Source organism: Neofelis nebulosa, chromosome 1 (assembly GCF_028018385.1).
Source record: "Neofelis nebulosa isolate mNeoNeb1 chromosome 1, mNeoNeb1.pri, whole genome shotgun sequence".
NCBI classification, from domain to species: Eukaryota; Metazoa; Chordata; class Mammalia; order Carnivora; family Felidae; genus Neofelis; species Neofelis nebulosa.
Window position 1 is genome coordinate 43698648 of NC_080782.1, and position 20856 is coordinate 43719503.

General features: G+C 38.0%; 1 protein-coding gene and 1 non-coding gene across 3 annotated transcripts in view; both read right to left on the bottom strand.

Annotated features, from left to right (window-relative positions):
• Positions 1-16633, bottom strand: part of DCTN4 (dynactin subunit 4) — a 31845-nt gene extending 15212 nt beyond the window's left edge. Inside the window, exons 1-9 of one of the 2 annotated variants that reach the window (XM_058720285.1) lie at positions 16466-16633; positions 13997-14067; positions 11326-11504; positions 6226-6269; positions 3835-3942; positions 2591-2611; positions 2081-2154; positions 1740-1852; positions 912-1021 (exon numbers count right to left, since the gene is read on the bottom strand). In XM_058720285.1, the coding sequence (XP_058576268.1) occupies positions 912-1021; positions 1740-1852; positions 2081-2154; positions 2591-2611; positions 3835-3942; positions 6226-6269; positions 11326-11504; positions 13997-14067; positions 16466-16600 (855 nt within the window). In that variant the 5' untranslated portion in view covers positions 16601-16633. The remainder of the gene's footprint in view (positions 1-911; positions 1022-1739; positions 1853-2080; positions 2155-2590; positions 2612-3834; positions 3943-6225; positions 6270-11325; positions 11505-13996; positions 14068-16465) is intronic. The other variant, XM_058720291.1, reaches the window with a different exon arrangement.
• Positions 2872-2975, bottom strand: LOC131489580 (U6 spliceosomal RNA). Its single transcript, XR_009250662.1, has one exon. It is a non-coding gene; the product is annotated as a U6 spliceosomal RNA (small nuclear RNA).
• Positions 16634-20856: the final 4223 nt, after the last annotated feature.

Sequence of the window (20856 nt, forward strand, 5' to 3'; positions counted from 1 at the left end):
AAGTATCAGACATCATGTCATTTCATCCATAAATGTTTTGGTATGTATCTCTGAAAGATATTTTTAAAAATAACAATACTATTTTTATCCGTTAAAAACATGGAAAGTTCTTTCGATAGCATCAAAAATCCAGCTAGTGTTTAAATCTCCCCAAAGATTTCATAAATGTTTCTTCCTTTCCTCCCCGCTCCCTGGCCCTTTCTTATGTTTTGTTTGAATTGGGATTTAAATGAAGTCTACATACTATGTTTGGTAGATCTCTTCTAGAGCTGTATTGTTAACAGTAGCCACTGGTCACAAGTGGTCATTTGAAAGATTTAGCACCTCAGCCACATTTCAGGTGCTAAATAGCAACATGCGACTAGTGGCTACCATGTTGGACTGTGCAAATACAGAACATTTCCATCATCAGAAGAAGTTCTGCTGAATAGCACTGATCTAAAAGGTTTCTTTCCCCCCCTTTTTTTTTGTTTTCTTTTATAATTTATTTATTGAAAAAATTCAGTTGTTTGTGTTATAAATTCCTAGAGGCTCGATTTTGCTGTTGTCTTTCCTTTCTTGCTTTCTTTTAAATTATTATTACTCCTTTTCGTTTCCTCTTTATTAGCCTAAAAGTTATATATTCTTTCAGGATTTTCTTAGGGATTAGTGCTATGAACTTATTAACCTGTAGGTACCTCAGTTTCCACATCTATAAAACAGGGGTAACAATAGTACCCATATCTCATAGTTGTAAGGATTTTTATCTTGAAGGCATTTAAAATGATGCCTAGACACCTAGTCCATTCTCTGTAAGCATTCTTTATATTTACTACATCCCCCAAAGTTTCGATGTTAGTCAGATCCCAATGTTTAATTTATTTTTGCTTTTCTCTTATACAAATGGCAACTCTACAAAATGGAATAATTACCCGACAGCGCAGGGACCGCTTGATCAGAAGATGTTTGTGACGAGGATAGAGCTGTGAGGCACAGACTGGCTGGAAGTCAGGCTGCAAGAGGCGCTGCTGAAGGGTGGTCACTAGTATGAAAGGCAGGAACCAGGCTTAGTTTGTAATGACTTGCTCAAAATCAGGCTTATATGAAATTATCACATGAAACAACACTTCCCTTGTGAATAGTTCTTCAAAAAGCTACTATATTGAAATTTGACATTTTAAAGTTCCTCAGGGGTGCCTAGGTGACTCAGTCAGTTAAGCATCAAACTTCAGCTCAAGTCACGGTCTCACAGTTTGTGAGTTCGAGCCCCCCGTCGGACTCTGTTGACAGCTCGGAGCTTGGCTTTGGATTCTGTGTCTCCTTCTCTCTCTAACCTTTCCCCACTCACACTCTGTCTCTCTCTCAAAAAAAAATTTTTTTTAAAGTTCTTCAAATGATTGTATCCATCTCACTTGCTACTTGATTTATTTTACTACTAACAGCTATGGCATTAAAAATCTCAAAACCCAGGGGTGCCTGGGTGGCTCAGTTGGTCAAGCATCCGACTTTGGCTCAGGTCATGGTCTCACAATTCACGGGTTCAAGCCCTGTGTCAGGCTCTGTCCTGACACCCTGGAGCCTAGAGCCTGCTTTGGATTCTGTGTCTCCCTCTCTCTCTACCCCTCCCTGGCTCATACTCTGTCTCTATCTCAAAAATAAATACCCATTTAAAAAAAAACAAACTCAAAATCCAGGGCATTTAGTAACCAAAGCAGATTAGATGTGAAATAGAAACAAAGTAGAATAATGTAAAATATTACCTTCTGTTAAATTGACTGGCCTTGTATAGTAATCTTCAGGTAGAGGTTCTACTTCGTCCACGGCCTGAGCTGGCTCAATCTTTATCTCTTTTTGGTCCTCTCCTTCTTTAAGGCTAAAAGATAAAAAGCACTAATTTCTCAAAGGTCCACCTGATTATATTCAAAGTCTATGATAGCAATAACTGAAGCATTCTTCTATTGTAGGACATTCTTTCTCTGCTCAGGTCTTTTCTAAGCATGAGACTCTTCTTCCCCAGTAGGCACTGTTTTACGTCACATTCCTTCAATATTCATTTTGATACCTGCTTTTCTCCTCCAAGCCATTTAATGTCCAAACTTACGACAGTCCGGCAAGGGTACTGATGGTTGCACCAGCTCGTGGTCGCTGAAGCCTCGTTCCAAGACCATATTTGTCCTAAAGAGAGTTCAGAAATCCCGATTACAAATCCCGTATTTATACATCCTATTTACCAAAAGAAAGATTTTGGGGTGGGACAGCATGAGAAGCTCAGGGAAATAAGCAAAAAACAAAAAAACAAAAAAACAAAACCAAAAAGCTAATTTAAAGTTCCTTTTAAAGAAAGAAATTTGTAGCCCCACATCATTTTATTCTTAAAAGAATAAAAGCATCACACATGGAGACTGAAACTATATTAGTACAGCAAAACTGAACTAAATGTGATTTTTATTTTATTTTTTACTATTAATCTAAAAGTATCTAAGCAATGGCTCTATGGCTTAGACCAGAACTATGTGGAGTGTCTAAGCTACATGATGAATGTCTTCATGGAACACCAGTGATCACCTGCTAACTTCTTCAGGGTTAGCAAGAATCATAAAAGAGAACTTACCACTACATGAATAGTGTGTTGCTGTAGGCCCCCAAATAGCAGCAGGTTGCAACAGAGACAAAAAAATGCAGCATAAGATAGAAGCAAACTCATACAGCAGGCAGGTTATAAGGGAAGCTGGAAGAATAATGCCTTTAATTCAAATTCCTCTCCTAAACATAGTAGTGTGTATGCTGATTATAGCACTGAACTATTCTGTAAGTTTTATTTAGCCTTCATTAAAGTCTCTGGCAAATGTAGATGCCTTGCATGTCTTAATGTTTTATTAAATAGTAAGTTTTTTTTTTATAGAACGCTTCACAAATTTGCATTTATCCTTGTGCAGGGGCCGTGCTAACCTTCTCTGTCGTTCCAATTTTAGTATATGTGCTGCCAAAGCGAGCACAAAACTAAAGGTTTTTATATGGACCTCACCAACCCTTAGAGTTTCAGTGATTTAAACTAATTATCATACAGAAGCAGGATGGTAAGTTACATTTCCTCAACTGTCAAACTACCCTACAGGATTTTTGTGAGAATTAAATAAAATGGGAAAAGCACTTAGCACGGTGCCTGAGACATCACTGTCCTTCAATAAATGTTATGTATTCAATGTCAACCTGCTGGGCCCCCAGCAAGCATGGAGAAAAGAAATTGTTCTGTGACAGCAAATGAAACTTGGGGGACAATAACAAAAGCGCCAAATCCTAACCTTTTGCGTCTGGATTGGTAGTACAAATAGTCGACAGTGACTTCCATAAATAATTCCTAACAATTACACGTACATATGTTACTATTTATTTAACCACCCAAATGCATTGCGTAAAAGTCAGTGTTCTTCACACTGGAGAAACATAGGAAGGTGCCAGAAATAATCATGAGAGCTGGAAAACCATTACTACAGGATGTCAAAGGTGGGCTACTGGGTAACGTGAATAAAATCTACCACTTGCCCACCTTCTTCTGACTTTCTGTTTAAGAGTTCTGTGATGCCTACAAAATTAAACATGAGCTGTGGGGAATAATCAGGAGAGGGAGGACAGTGATGCAAAAAGGAACACAAATGTCCTTAAAACTGAAAGAACTCAAATAGAACTCGTGATATGGCAAAAGCGTTAACTGCTAGACTTAGACACTAGGATTCTCTGCTACCCATCATTCAGGAATCTAAGGACAGTGGCCAATTTCCGAAAGGGTCACTGTTCTCATGCCACACAGGCCTCGATCAATGAAATGCACACTCCTCTTTTGGACCAAGTCCTCACCGAAAAAGCCAAAGGCATATAGTTTCTACGCCGTGCTAGTTTCTTGCGATCTCGTTCAACCTTCTCTTTCTGAGCAAGCTGCTGGTAATACTCAATCAGTTTGTTCATCTGTAAGAAATCAAAGATGCAGTATTTGTTGCATAAAAAGCTAACAGGAAATATGCAAAATTAATCAACACCACTGACTGGACACATAACGAATGAAGGAGACAAATTACTACAGTAGTCAAGTTTGCCCTTCAAAGAGAATTTCTCTTTATCACATTTCTCTCAATTATTTGCAGAATTAAAATGGAAACTGTGGCAACAGGAAGAAACAGGCAATGAAAAGGCTTGGAAATTTCAAGCCCTCTTTTTATTATTCTTTTACTTCTTTACTTGTTTCCCCTCACAATTGCTCCCATTTTCTCCGCATGGCCACAGGACATCTAAGACTGTGACAGCTTGTACTGTCTTCACCACTCATACCTTTTCATTTTTAAAACATATTTTAATCCTAAGAGCAATATATGTTGTGAAAAGTTCAAACAATATTTAACATAAAGAATAAAAACTGATACTTCTCTTTTCTCTTGTGCCCAAGTCCACCCTTCCCCTCACCAGAGGCATCCACAATTATCAGCTTAGATAGCATTCTTACACACAGACATGGGTATGATAATATTACAATCTGCATACATTAAAACAAAAACCCCATGTATACATACGTAGCTTTCATAGGTCTGAAAACACTTTTCATATAGGAGAAATAAATTATAACTTTTTATTTGACTAGAAGTATTAGGAACTTTTCATCCAGTCAACAGATCTCATTGTTTTCAAGGCTGCATCTTATTGTGTAACACAGATATCTGTTAAGGTATTTAAGCACTTCCTATGATGCGACTTTAATGGCTTCCTGATATTCACTTTCAGTTCAGCAGCAATTACTTCTTAGAAGCACTAACGTGATCTTGTCAGCACTTAGTTTAAAAACAGTTCAAACCTTCTCAATCTCCCTGACTTGGTCCATGTGGTCCCACATGGTCCAACCCCACATTCTTCTGTCCATTTGTCTGATACTGTGCTGGGCTCTGGTCACACTCCCCTTCTTGTCTACAACTTGTTTTGCTTCTTCCACTTATAAGCTCTCTGTATGTGCTGTTTCTCTGCCTTGAATTCTTTCCCTTCTGTGCCTGTTTGTCCTCAGAGCTCAGCACAGTCCTCAGACATGGACTTAACTAGCTGAAATCTCCCTAATAAAGGTTCACAAGGGGCCCAGGTGGCTCAGTCAGTTGAGCATCTGACTCTTGGTTTCAGCTCAGGTCATGATCCCAGGGTTGTGGGATCAAGCCCTGCATCAGGCTCTGCACTAAGCATGGAGCCTGTTCTAGATTCTCTCTCTCTCTTTCCCTCTGCCCCTGTCCCCCGCTCTCTAAGATAAATAAAGATGAAAACAATTTCTTTAAATGTTCACATGGCACAATTTCTTTCTCCTTCACATCACATATCACCCTTTCTCCTTTATCTGGGGATAATTTGATCAAGTTTTATTTCCCCATTGGACTTCAGCTCTATAAAGAAAGGGACCATGTATCCCTACTGTTCAGCATGGCCCCTGGGACATAAGTGCTCAATAAATGTCTGGTCAATGAATATACATATCTTTGTGCATAAATGCAAGTATTTCCGTAGGTCATAGTTCATATAGATGCTGTTGAAAGCTCAAGAAATCTGTACTAATTTACACTAACAATAGGGTATGTGAAAGGTCCAATTCCTTACACTCTCATCCATGGTATTTCTAACTTTTGCTGATATCACAGGTGAGTGATTAGAAGTCACTGTTTAATGTACAGCCTGACCGTAAGTCCTTCATTTCACTACCACGTCATCTTCTTTCTCATGTTTGAGTTTCTGCGGCAACGAATCAGCTCGGGTACCTCCCAAACAGATCAATTCACTTTAAACTGTTAAAGAATGCTCGAGTCGTGCTTCTATCAGCAACCACTGCTTCGTCCAAGGGCATCTTATATGTGTGGTGTTTCTAGGAGTTCAGACATCTATATGTCCATGGTATTTCCAAGAGCATTTGAGAACAAACAGAACCTTAACTTAGTTGGCGGATACATGACAAACAGAAACAAACGCATACTATGTCCTTATTCTGATTCACAACCTGACCACAGAACTAAAGCTACAGCTAGGTTTTTCTATGAACTTAAGTCAGACTGGAAAACACAGCCATTGTGACTTAATGTCTTATGAGAGCACTTTCTATATGTAACAGATACCAAAAAACACATCACAGATTTCTAAGCATATGCCATATCCATAGTCCGTAACATGGAAGATCTTCAGCTTTCCCTCCATCTTTTTAGCTCATCCTCTCTCTGATGACACATCACTCACCCGTTGCGTGTGAGGATTTTCGGGTTCCTGCCAACCACCACTAGCTGCAAGACAAAGGAACGTTAAGCATATTTTCATAATTTAATATTTACATTTTCATAAAAACCGGATCATCTGCAGGCCAAATAATGCAACTTAAACACATAAAATCACAGAATTTCTAACAGTCCTATAAATTATATAAACCAAGACACTCAGAACAAAATTTTCACTAAAAATAATGATGGTGATAAAGATAACCGCTCCCACCACAACTAACACATGCATAGTTTCTGTGCCAGGTATTTGAAATGTATTACATACCCTTTTATACTCATAATAACCCTCTGAGATGGGCATTCTTATTATCAGTCTCATTTTACAAATGAGGAAACTGAGGCTCAAAGTCACATAGATAGTAAGTGGTGAAGCTAGGATTCAAACTCAAGTAGTCTGATTCTTAAGACCCTGCTCTTACCTGTAATACTGTGCAATTTGTATGTTCTATGATCTTGATTTAGAGAAGAATTTCTTATATAAGAAATATACCGCACAAATCATAATGGAAAAGATTATTCCAGAAAGTTAAAAGTAAAACCATAATGAATATAGCTGACCCCTGAACAACATGGGTTTGAACTGCATGGGTCTACTTATAAGTGGATTTTTTTCAATAAGTACAATACAGTAATGTAAATGTATTTTTTTCTCTAGCTTATTTTGTTATAAGAATATATATGTATACAATACATATAACATGCAAAATATGTGTTAATCAACTATTTATGTTATCAGTAAGACTTCCAGTCAACAGTAAGCTATTAGGAGTTGTTTTGCTGGAGTCAAAAGTTATAGCAGATTTTCGACTGCATGGTGGGGGGCGGGGGGGGGGTCAACATCTCTAACCTCTGCACTGTTCAAGAGTCAACTGTGACTGTGTATCTCAATAAAGCTAACCAAAAAAAGCTGAAAAGCAAACCATAATGAGATACCACTTTACAACTATCAGTTTGGAAAAATCTGGAAGAAGTCCAACAATACTAGACCTGCCAACAATCTGGAGCAATGGGTAGTCTACCCTTGTTACTGGTGGGACCAAAGTTGGGAAGCCATTTTGGAGCGCTAAAGATATACACAACTTAAGCAATTTTACTTTCAGTTATGTAGAGAAAACTTTACTCTTGTGACTCAGGAAGTATGTACAAGAATGTTTCTAACAGTACTGTTGTCAAAATCCAAAAAATGAAAACAGCCTAAGTGTCCATCAGAAGAGACTGAGTGGGTAAACTGTGGTAAGTCATAAATCAACTACATACCACGAACATAATGCTGACAGAGAAAAGTTGTAGCAGAATGCATGCAGTGTTTTTCCATTTGTTTCCAATTGAAAAGCATTTGGCAGTGGCTACATACATATATGGAGAAGTATAAAGACAGGCATGGGCACTGATAAACTCTAAATTCAGGACTGGGATGATTGCTTCTCTTTAGGAGGCAGAGGAAGGGGGATGCGGTATGGAAAGGCCTACACAAGGGCTTAAACTGTTTTGATTCTGTTTAATTTCTGCAGCTGGAAGATAAATACAGGAATGTGTATTATTTGTATAACTAAAAATAACCTTTTTCCAAAACAAAAAGGACGCTTGTTGAAGGTGACACCATACCTTCTTGCAAGAAACTGCAACAATTAACATCCTTTAGTACAATATTTGTATTTTAAAGGCTGCCTTACTTGAGACAAACATGAAAAACAATTATGTGAAAGCAATGTTTTAGTTGTAATATTTTGAAAACTCTGGATGTTTTTACCTAATTGCTTCCTTAGAACTGGTAATTTATTCTGAAGAGCAATTTGGGAAACATAACAATCTCATTTCTCTGCACTTTACAGACACAATGGCTTACTTACAAATAAACAAATAGTTCTAAAGTGGTTTCAGAGCTTCTCACACGCCAATGACATCATGAAAGAAAAAATTGTCTGTACTCTTTAAGAGCTCCTAGTATTCAATTATCATTGTCAAGATACCCTAGAGAAGATAGATTTCTGAAGTAAACACAGGTTTTGAGTTCTGAAATATAAATTTTCCAACCCTAATGGCTCATAATCTAAAAAGCATAAAACATCCTCTACAGAGTAACACTGAGAAATCTATTTGGACTTCTGGGCGTTGTTTCTATAATTTGATAACAAGACACAAAATACAAATGTAGAAAAATACACTTCAACTCACTGGGGCAAATGTACTATGCCACTGTGGGTTGTTTTTCATAATTAACTTAAATTTGTAAGCAAATTCAAACAACTTACTTGCCACAGACATTAAAACACACACAAACAGGGGCGCCTAGGTGGCTCAGTTGGTTAAGCATCTGACTTCGGCTCAGGTCATGATCTCATGATTCATGAGATCAAGCCCCACATTGGGCTCTGTGCTGACAGTGCAGAACCTGCTTGGGATTGGTTCTCTCTCTGTCTCTCTCTCTGCCCCTCCCAGACTCATACTCTTTCTCTCTCAAAATAAATAAATGAACTTAAAAAAAATACTCAAAAAAAAAAAAAAAAAACCCATGCAAATATTTACTAATGATCTAAAAAGATGCTATAGGAAGGATCTTTCTAACACAAATCACATTTCAGGAAATATCTATCCACCAATGAACATTCTTAAGGAACTAAAGATACACTTGTTAACTTTTGCTTTTGAGGAGTATTTTATCAACCTCATGTACAAAGTCAGAAAACAACCAAGAGCTCAAGCATTCTAAACGAAAAGAGCAAACACCACAGAATCAAATCTTAAATTTTTAAGAACAGAGTTGAATCTAAAGAAACTTCATCCATATTTACTTCTAAAGTGTGTGAAAATCTGTAAGTTTTTAGTGCCCAGGTGCCTCAGTCGGTTAAGCATCCAACTCTTGACTTTGGCTCAGGTCCCACGATCTCACAGTCGTGAGACAAAGCCCTGCTTAGAGCCTGCTTAAGATTCCCTCTCCTTCACCCTCTGTGCCCCACTTCCCCCCCACACGCACACACACGTGCTCTCTCACACACAAAAAGTTTTTAAAGCCCATCTTCACTTTTGTTATGTCAACTGACATAATGAGTTTGTTATGGGCTTCCTCATAGACTAGTAAGCTGAAATTTTAATGAAAATCCCCAAATACAAATTTTTAACAAGTCTAAATCAAGTTTCAGAATTGAAATTTCATTCAATTTCAGAAATAAAAAGACAATGAGGAGTTAGCAATACTACTGTTTTTATAAAAACTAAATAGCAACTCAAGATTTTGAACTGACTATACACAGTTTCTACTTTCTGGTGTTAACCATGGAGTATAGATGAAATGTAAAAATAAAGGAAGTTTCCTTTACTGAAGATAAGTGCAATCTCTGCTCTGAAATACTCAAATGATGGAGAGGTAATTAGGGCCTTAGGTCTTTAGGTCCAAACCAACACAGTTTTTCTGTTTCACTGACAAACATTTTACATATGCACATTTGAGGATGTGTTTGAATGCTCCGGGATATTTGGATATGGAATTGTTGGGGAGAAGAATAAAAGCAATTTAATTTTAATAAATGGTGAAGGTGGAGCCCCTGGGTGGCTCAGTCAGTTAAGTGTCTGACTTTGGCTCAGGTCATGATCTCATGGTTTGTGGGTTCCAGCCCTGAGTCAGGCTCTGTGTTGACAGCTCAGAGCCTGGAGCCTGCTTCAGATTCTGTGCCTCCCTCTCTCTCTGCCCCTTCCTCTTCTCCATTCGCACTCAGTCCCTCTCTCTCAAAGATAAACAAACATTAACAAAAAATCTTTAAGTTAAAATAAATGGTGAAGGAGATTTAAGAATACACTATCATGATGAGCACTGAATAATATATAGAAGTGTTGAATCACTGTATTATATACCCGAAACTAATGTAATACTGTATGTTAACTGTACTGGAGTTAAATAAATAAATAAAATGTCATTTATTTTGTTAAAATAAAAATAAATATAAATAGAGGTGCCTGGCTGGCTCAGTTGGAGGAACATGTGACTCTTTATCTCGGGGTTTTGAGTTCAAGCCTCATGTTGGGTATACATTTTTTTAATAAAAATACATTTTAAATAAATACATTTTTTTAATAAAAATAAAAAGAAATAAATTTAATAAATGTTATCAAACTGCTCTCCAAGGCAGTAGTACATGAAATGAATATTCTCCCATATTCTTGCCAACCCTTGATATTAACAGATTTAAAAAGTTTGTCAAATCAATGAAGTTTTCATTTGCATTTCCCTGATTACTGGTAAAGTTAAACATACCTTTGTGCATATTTATTGACTTAAAAAATTTACCTCACCAAGTTGCGTGTGAAAACAAAAATCCAATCACCTGAACAACGAAAACTAAATGAAAAATTCAGACATTCAAAACAAAGTCTTTGTTCCCAAGAAACTCCTAATAGTGTTAAAAACACCTGAAAAACTCACATATACAGAATATTAATAGTACAAGGCATTTCATGATATTCAAAGAAAGAGTAGAAATAAAAAGAAAGGCCTAAAATATTTCAAGGGTAAGGAAACACGAGGGATGGGACTTGTGAAAATAGAGAATCATTTTAACCCTACTGTGGGTCCTTCCATGCACACACTTTGGTTATTCATCATTTTTATTTCCACTCCTGAGAGCTGCTATTCTTATCCTTAGCCCAATGTTTCTTTGGGGTCTCTTCCTTGATTTACAAGGGTTCTTTATTTTTATTTATTTACCTTTAGTCTGTTATATATGATCCAAATATTTTTCTTAGTCTTGTTACTTTTATCTTTTAGATCTGTTCATGATGTCTTTCATCATCAGGAGTGTTTCTTTTTTATGAAAAGCATTAATATTTTGATTCTAAGAAAGTGTCAGATTTATCCATACTGTTTTACTAACTCTAAGAAAACTAAATAGTTTACCCAGTTTTAGATGAAACATCGTAGCCCACAAATGTGAGAATTTGGGAACATGAAAGATTTAGCTTGGAATTTAGCTCCTACCTTCCACAGGTAACAGAAATAATAATCTGTGGGCGATTATTCACAAAATTTCACAATTTCACAAAATCTCATGCTGAAGTCCACCTGACTCACCCACAGATTTGTCTGCCATGCCCACATCTCTAGATGTCCAGCGACAAAATCCACAGGCCAGGTAATAGGCTTTCTTCATGGTGGTCTTGGCTGGGTCATCTGGAAGCTGTGTGGAGATGCTCGTTGCCCGAGTGGAGAGAGTGTGCATACAGCCGGGACAGTCAAAGCAGTTGGCACACCTATAACACAACAAACACAACTGTCCATTCATTTGACAAACATTTATCAAGCACCTGCTATGTGCCACACATTGTTCTAGGTGTTAGGAATTCAAGAGAGAACTATAAGGAAGGAGTGACCCTCAAACAGTAAGAAATAAAAAAAGGTATTAAAACCTTGCTTAAAAATTTTAAAAATAGGGGCACCTGGGTGGCTCAGTCGGATAAGGGTCCAACTTTAGCTCAGGTCATGATCTCGTGGTTCACGAGTTCGAACCCCACATCAGGCTCTGTGCCAACAGCTCTGAGCCTGGAGCCTGCTTCAGATTCTGTGTCTCCCTCACTCTCTGCCCCTCCCCTGGCTCATGCTCTCTCTCTCTTTCTCATAAACAAATAAAAAACATTAAAAATTAAAAAAAAAATTTAATATATTTTTATAATAATAATGTTCATTATCTTTTGTAAAAAATGCAATCAGCACCAAAGTCCCTGAAGAATTAGAGCCTAACCCAATCCTACTCCACAGAGGGAATCACTGTTAAACAGTCTGGGGTTAACTGTTTCAGACTCATTTTAGGCTTGTACAGATCACGAAGATTTCTGACGAAGACAAATGTCACAGCTCATGCCTTGAGAGGAAGAGCAGTTGCACAATGGAAACCTGGGAGGCAACAACACAATAAGCTGTGAAACTGGGTTTGGAAAATAACTGCTTGTGTGCTGTGCCAGAACCGACCCAGCAACCAAACAGTGCCATCAAACTGCAGTAGTTCAGAAGCAGTGCATTTTCAGGGCTTTCTGCTCTCTCCTTAGGCACTACTCTTCCTAGTGCTCAGCCAATGTTTCCCCTCCAGGGGCCCCTGGGCCTTGCTGCTTTTAATTTTCACCATCTGAGATTATTAAGATTTCACTTCCACTCCTGGACTTGTTCTGAAGCTCTGCTCCATAACTCTAATTATGCGGTATTTTGCCATGTGGATAACATCCTCATATAAGGATAATAATAGTACCTGCCCACTGTTTACTGCTCAGTGATATTTTGAGGATTAAATAAAAATTAATGTGTGGACAGCATACAAAAAACAGTGTCTGGATCATCAGGAGCTATTTCTTGGGTTCAGGAAGGATAAGTAATAGCGGTTCGCATCCATGGAGGTATACATGCTAAGCTAAAAACCAAATGGCACCCAGTAGCAACAAACATACCTACTACCCAGATCTTGGTTTTTAATACCAGTTTTCTAATAAAAGGAACCAGGACTCTTTAGAGAAAGAGACTTTAAACTCTTTAGACTAATTAGAGAAATGGCTAATTCAGGACTGAGGCAGAGTCCTGGGATGAGCCTGGATTATCTTGCAATACCAGAAAGTCAGAAAATGCTCAAACAAATGAACAACCTCCCAAACTCCCCGCCCATGCAATGGTGGGGGTGGTAAAAGGGTTATAGGAGTCTACAGAAAGAGCTCCAATGGCCAAAGCTGGAGGGAGGGAGGGAAGGAAGGAGGGAAGGAGGGAAGGAGGGAAGGAGGGAGGGAGGGAGGGAGGGAGGGAAGGAAGGAAGGAAGGAAGGAAGGAAGGAGTGAGTATTAGATTATATCCTAAGGTATATGAAATCAATATTCATGCTTTAAGTAAATGATTAGATAAATAAATAGGGGAAGAGAGAAAAATCTTCCATGCAAAAGAATTCCAAATAATTGGTGTAGATAACCCTCACAGAGGGGAAGCATAACTCCCTACGATTTGAGTGTTGACTGTAATAGTGGCTTTTCTTCCAAAGAGTGCAGTATAAAAAAGGAGAAAAAGAGTAACTCTACATCAGAGAAACCTGAAAAATACTAGCTCAAGCCAGGTGATCAAGGTTAACATCAACAGTAATAAGTCCTATTGATGGTATGTACCCCTGAGGTGATGTAACAAAAGATGCACTTTACCTCTGTTGTCTTCCTCCCTAAAACACATTTCCCCCGCTGACGAGAAAAACATCAAATTCTGTTTGAAGCACATTCTCCAAAATATCTTACCTGTACTCCTCAAAACCTTTAAGGTCATCAAAACCAAGAAAAGTTTAAGAAAGTGTCACAGCAAGAGGAGCCTAAGGAGACATCATTATTAAATATAATGTGGGTATCCTAAATAGAATCCTGGAACATAAAAAGGAGATTAGGGAAAAACTGAGGCAACCTGAATAAAATATAGCATTTATTTAATAATAAAGTACCCATGCTGTTCATTAATTTGAAGGAAATATACCATACTAATGCAAGACGTTAACAATAGGGGAGTCTGTGTATGAAGTAATAGAATTCTCTGTACCATCTTCACAATACTTCTTAAGTCTAAAACTGTCCTAAAATAGAAAATTAATTTAAAAAAATCAAAGGACATTTCATCTTTAGCAAAGGTGATGCTAAAAAATGAAAATCAGCTAGTTAAAAATGAGAGTTAATTCCATGTGTTTTATTCAAAAAATAGTTGAGGAAAACAGAAAAAAAATGGATCCCAGTCTTACCTATTCTTTTTTAGTTTGGCTTCAGCCGATGGCATATTTTCTAAGCAACTGGGACAATAATGGGAGTCCACCTAGAAAGAAACAAGAAATAAAAAATCAGAGAAAAAGGCACTCAGTCTAGCTTGTATATATGTCTACGCCAAATAGTGAATTCTAAAATATACTGCAGTGGCAAGTGAGAAACCACTGATCTGCCAAAGAATCTAGACTGTTTTCAGCTTAGGGTTTATTCTTCAACCAAGTTTTTTCTTATCCTCTGGATTTCCTAAAACCCTTCCATTTTTCCTTTCTGTTCTTTCCTGTTCCCTTTCATCAGGGTATCATGTATGAGATGTGTTAAAAGTTGTCTTTGTAAAAGAAGAACTCTATGATAATCTAAGGAACAGATTAATGAAATAAAATAACCCAATTTGTGAAGCTGTGATCAAATATCCTTCCATCCTGCTTAGCTTTAATGGACTGTAATAACTTGACCACACTTAAATTGTTAAGGAAGACTTAAAAGTTTTCTCCTTACTGAAGTATTACACATTTGCAGAAGTATAGATTAACATTTACAAAATCAGCTAGAGCCAACTATGGAAATATTTAAATGGCAAATTAAACTACTAAGCTAGCAAGATAGTCTTATTGTGTTTAACTCAAAAACACAGTAGAAAATTAAATTCATTGTATTTTTTAAGGTCTGAATAATTATTTTCTTTAATGTAGGTAGATCCTGTCTGACAATTCTAGTAACCCTAATCACCTTCAGATGTAAACACAGATTTATTTGAATATCAGCATGATGATAGAAATTGGCTTCTTCTTTCATCATCTGCTATACACAGGACTACCTTTGAAAAAATAAAGGTGCTGCTCAAATAATCTCCAGGAACATACAATATTGCTAACTAATATTTACACGTATTCATCATAAAAGGCCAACTATAATTTGTTCCTTCCTGTGGCTCTTTTCAAATTATGCCCGTCCCTTCATATGAAGATCCAATCCCAGGTTCTCACCAAGAACTTTCTGGGTTCCTCCACCCCTCACTAGCCTCATCCTTCTCCAAACCCCAAACGCCCAGGTACATACCAGTCTGTCTGTAAAAGTTGTGGTCACAGACAGACTCTCTAACAGATCCTTAGAAATCATGGAGACTGATCTCTCTAATGACCACCAAATGAGACTCTAATCCAATAAATTCTGGAGGTGAAGCTGGAATAGGAAACATCTAAAAGACAAAGGACCCGCTAAAGAGATATACACAGATAAAATACTAATGGAGAAAGAAAATACATGGATTTTTCTCTCGTATTATTTAACTGCTTTCTCTGACAATTCTTAATACTATGAAAAATACACCCAACAAGATAATTATTATTAATAATAATGTGTAAAATGGCTTACAGTATAGGACACGTTTTCATATGCACTTTTAACAGTCCAGGGATCTTCAATGAAGTTCTCTGAATCGGGTTTCAAATCATGATTTGAAAGGCTGCAGTTTCAAATCCTGATCCTCCCTGCCACCCCCAAATTTTTGGCTGATGTAGGGCAAACATTGTGCCTGTTGCTCTAACTACAAAATAGTTTTTTAAAAAGGTATTCATTCTATTGGCCTTAGGTAAACCACAGCATACAGAAAGCACTGACTAAACAGTAACTGTTACCAGTAGCTTTTCCTTAACCAGATCATGAATCACTCAACAGCAGGATTTCTGTCTTACTTGTCTTTTAATTTCCGAAGCTTACTAAACGAATAACAGGATGTGCCAAATGGTGCAGAAGTTTGGGAATTTTATTTGATAATTTAAAAAAATGGGGTAGGTCTTTTACGTTCTGAGCAATCCCACTTCCAACCCCACTTGTGCCTGCGAAGGCCAGCACCATTCCCTCTGGAGAAACGCCATGAATAGAACCCTTTGAGCTTCTTACACGACAGACCTTATTCTAAGCGCTTTTCACTCAATTTGCCCCAACCCAACCTCTTCCTTGCTGCAGGCCTAGGCATGAGCCAGAACACAGCCCGGGCAGACAGAGGAAGGCCCAGTTTCTGGCCAAAGTAGGGGCAGAACTTCCAGGATGGGAGGAGCATGAATGAGAATGCCTACGGGCTCCACCCGGTATCAATCAGGAAAGACTGTATCTTGCCCCTGAAGTAGCCTGAATAAGCACCTTTACACCTTCCTCCCAACCCACCCAATTACCAACCCACTCCCAGGAGACGGTCAGTGTCCCCAAAGTCAAGTCTATCCAATCAAAGGGTGCTCTAGAACCAAAAGATCAGCTCAGCCCCACCCTAGGCCGCTCCTTCTTTCCAAATGACAAATTATAAGCAAATTAAATCGCAAGCAAATTTGAGCGACAGAAGACACAGCCAATCACCAAGCTAGGAAATAACTACCCGCCAGTCGCGGTGACTAGGACGAACCCTTCTCCCCTCCCCCAACACACACACACACTTCATGGGACGACTGCGTTACCTCGTGAGACACACATTCCAGCGACCGCAGCTCGCTACAATAGCGGCAGAAATAAAGCTGCGAGAGCGGGGCCCGAACCTTCTTTTCTCCCTGGACTAGGTACAGAACCCGCTCCGATTGCAGCAGGGACGCCATCTTGGAGGGGGAGGAGCCAACGACGCTCTCGTCGCGTCACGTGACCCAAGAGCCTGCGTTTTCCACGCCGCTTTTCCTACGTCTTTCGTAGGAGACTGCGTAAGGTTTCCGATCTAGAGGGGGCCCGGCGCTCGGCGAAAGTTAAAGTGCGCGTGCGCAGCTGGGAATCCCCGTTTCTCCCCCAGCGTTTCAGTGGGCGTTTGCTGCCCGGACGGAAGTCTGACTTTTCGGTCATTAGGTACGCAATCACAGGTCAAATCCACACTGGCCCGGTGCTCTCCTTTTCCTTGTTTCTCCAGAAGGAAAGGATGCTCTTTTGTTTAATTTACAACCGCCTCTCCTGCCCTCACCTTCCAGACCTACTTCCAGAAGGTAGATGGAAGATCTCAGGGACAGAGTGCCTTCGGAACCGGAAGGTTAAGAGTCACACCACACTTGCCACTGACCTGTAGAAAATCTTCACAGACATTATCTCGTTGGAAATTTACTAGACTGTGAGCTCCTCCACACAGAAACCATTTCTCATTCATTTCCAGGTTTCGAATACTTAGAATTAGGACTAACTCTACATTGTGGGCGTTCTACAAGTATTACTAGTGAAGGAATTAAATCAATGAATGAACATTATTGCTAGGTGTCGGCTACATTTTTTTTTTCTAATACATAAACTAAGGCTTATTTTATGTAAAATGACCTATTTTATGTAAAATGTAGCAGAGACTGGAACCCAGAGACTGGAACCCAGGTTACCTGCCACCAGTTGCGTGTTTTTCTCGTTGCGCTGTTGTATTATTTGTCTGACATTAGAGTTGGTGATTGAGAAGAAATGGAACTGAATATTAATATTAGCTAACATCTATTGAACACTTATTGAGTACAAGACGCTATGAAAAGATTACGTACATTGTCTCGTTTAATTTTCCCCCAAATTCCAAAAGCCAGGTACCATCATTTGTATTGGGAATGATGGGAAACTGAGGCTCAGAAAATTGAAACCACTTGTCTAAGATTTCAAAAATAGCAGCGGAACTATGTTCTGTCTGACTTCAGAGCTTGCCTGCGTCACTCCTATGCATACTGCCTCCAGCATATTTTCTTTCTTTTTTTCCAGCTTTACTGATGTATAATTGACAATTTAAAATGGTATATAGTTAAGGTGTACACCTTGGTGATTTGATATACATTGTGAAATAATGAACTCAAACAATCTAACATATCCATCACCTCATATAATTACCATTTTCTTTCTTTTCTTTTTTTCTGATGAGAACACTTAAGATCGACCCTTTTGGCAAATTTCAAGGATATAATATACAGTATTAGCTATGGTCACATTGTTATACATTAGGTGTCCAGAAGTTAATTCGCCTTGCATAACTGCAACTTTGTACCCCTTGGCCAACATTTCTTCATTTCCCCCTTTCCCCAGCCATTGGCAACAACCATTCTCTCTGCTTCTATGAGTCTGACTTTGAGAATCCATACATAAGTGAGATCATGCAATATTTGTCTTCCTGGGTCTGGCTTATTTCACATAGCGTAATGTCCTCCAGGTTCATCTGTGTTGCTACAAATGGCAGGATACCTATATTTATATTATATTTATATTACAGTTATTATATTTTATTGTGCATATATTTATATATCACATTTTCTTTATTCATCTGTTGGCATTTATGTTGTTTCCATATCTTGGCTATTGTGAATAATGCTGAAATGATCATGGGAATGCAGCTATCTCTTTAAGATTCTGATTTCATTTCTTTTGACTATATGCCCGGAAGTGGGATTGCTGGATCATAAGATAGATCTATTGTTAATTTTTGAAGAACCTCCATACTGCTTTGCATAGTGGCTGTACCAGTTTACATTCTCACACAATGTATGACAGTTCTCTTTTCTGCACATCCTGACAACCCTGGTTATCTTGTATCTGATAACAGCCATTCTAACAAGTGTGAGGTGATATGTCATTGTGGTTTTGATTTGCATTTCTTTGATAATGAGTGATGTTTAGCACCTTTTCATATATCTGGTTGTCATTTGTATGTTTTCTAGATATATCTGACTTATCTATAGACACATAGACATGTCTATTCAGGTCCTTTGCAGATTTTTAAATTGGAGTATTTATTTATTTTGCTATGTAGTTTGCATATTAACCCCTTATCAACTATATGATTTGCAAGTATTTTCTTCCATTCTGTAGGTTGCCTTTTCATTCTGTTGATTGTTTCCTTTGCTATGTAGAAGGTTTTTAGTTTGATGGAATCCCTTTTGTCTATTTTTGCTCTTGTTGCCTGTGCTTTTGGGGTCATATCCAAGAAATCATTGTCCAGACCAATATCAAGAAGGTTTTCCCCTATGTCTACTTCCGATAGTTTTATGGCTTCAGGTTTTCTGTTTAGGTCTCCTATCTATTTTGAGTTGATTTTTTATATGATTTCATTCTTTTGCATGTGGATATCCAATTTTCCCAACACCATTTATTGTGTCCTTGGCACCCTCGTCAAAGATTGGTTAACTGTTGATGTGTGAATTCATTTTTGGGCTCTTTATTCTGTTCCATTGGTCTATATGTTTGTGTTTATGCCTGTTTTGATTACTGTAGCTTGTAACATATTTTAAATCAAGATCTGTGATGCCTCTTCCTTTGTTCTCTTTGCTCAAAAAGGAGTCTTTTGTGGTTCCATATGAATTTTAGGGTTGTTTTTTCTATTTCTGTAAAGAATGAATTTGGGATTTTGATAGGAATGGCGTTGAATCAGTAGATCACTTTGAATGGTATGGACATTACAACAATATTAATTCTCTTCTAATACATGAACACAGGATGTCTTTCCATTTATTAGTATTTTCTTTAATTTCTTTCATCAATATATAATTTTCAGTGTACAAATCTTTCATCTCTTTGGTTAAGTTTAAGTATTTTATTTATTTTTTTGCAATTGTGAGATTGTCTTTTTAATTTCCTTGTCAGATAGCTCATTATTAGTGTATAGAAACACTATTGATTTTTATATGTTGACTTTGTATCCATCAACTTTGCTGAATTTATTAGTTCCAACAGCTTTTTTTTGAGTCTTCAGAGTTTTCTACATATATGATGATGTTATCTACAAACATAGATAATTTTACTTCTTCCCTTCTAATTTAGATGCCTTTTGTTTATTTTTCTTGTCTAATTACTCCAGCTAGGACTTCAAGTACTATGTGGGATAGAAGTTATAAAAGTGAGCATCCTTGCCTTGTACCAGATCTAAGAAGGAAAGCTTTTAAGTTTTTCCGTTATTTGTGGACTTTTCATATATGGCCTTTATTATGTTGAGGTAAGTTCCTTCTATACTCATTTTGCTGACAGTTTTAATAATGAATGGATCTGAACTTTGTCAAATACCTTTTCTGTGTCTATTTATGATCGTGTGGTTTCTTTCATTTTTTTAATTGTGTTGTATCGCATTGATTGATTTGTATACATTGAACCATCCTTGCATCCCAGGGATAGATCCCAATTGGTCATGGTGTGTATGATCCTTTTATTTTTTTTATTTAAAAAAAATTTTTTTTTAACGTTTTTTATTTATTTTTGAGACAGAGAGAGGCAGAGCATGAACGGGGGAGGAGCAGAGAGAGAGAGGGAGACACAGAATTGGAAGCAGGCTCCAGGCTCTGAGCCATCAGCCCAGAGCCCGACGCGGGGCTCGAACTCACGGACCGCGAGATCGTGACCTGAGCCGAAGTCGGCCGCTTAACTGACTGAGCCACCCAGGCGCCCCTGTATGATCCTTTTAATGTGTTATTGAATTTAGTTTGTTTGAAGATTTTTATATCTATATTCATCAGAGATATTGGCCTGTAGTTTTCTTTTCCTGTGGTGTCTTTGTCTGTTTTTGTAATCAGGGTGATGCTGGCCTTGTGAAAAGAATTTGGGAGTGGTTCCTCTCCTGTTCTTAAAAGATTTTAAAGAGGAGGGGTGCCTGGGTGGTTCAGTCGGTTGAGCGTCCGACTTTGACTCAGGTCATGATCTCGTGGTTCTTGGGTTCGGGCCCCGCATCGGGCTCTGTGCTGACAGCATAGAGCCTGGAGCCTGCTTCGAATTCTGTGTCTCCTTCTCTCTCTGCTCCTCCCCTGCTCATGCTCTGTCTCTCTCTCTCCTTCAAAAATAAATAAAAAAACATTAAAAAAAATAATTTATTTTTATTTTTTTTAATGTTTATTTATTTTTGAGACAGAGAAAGACAGAGAATGAATGGGGG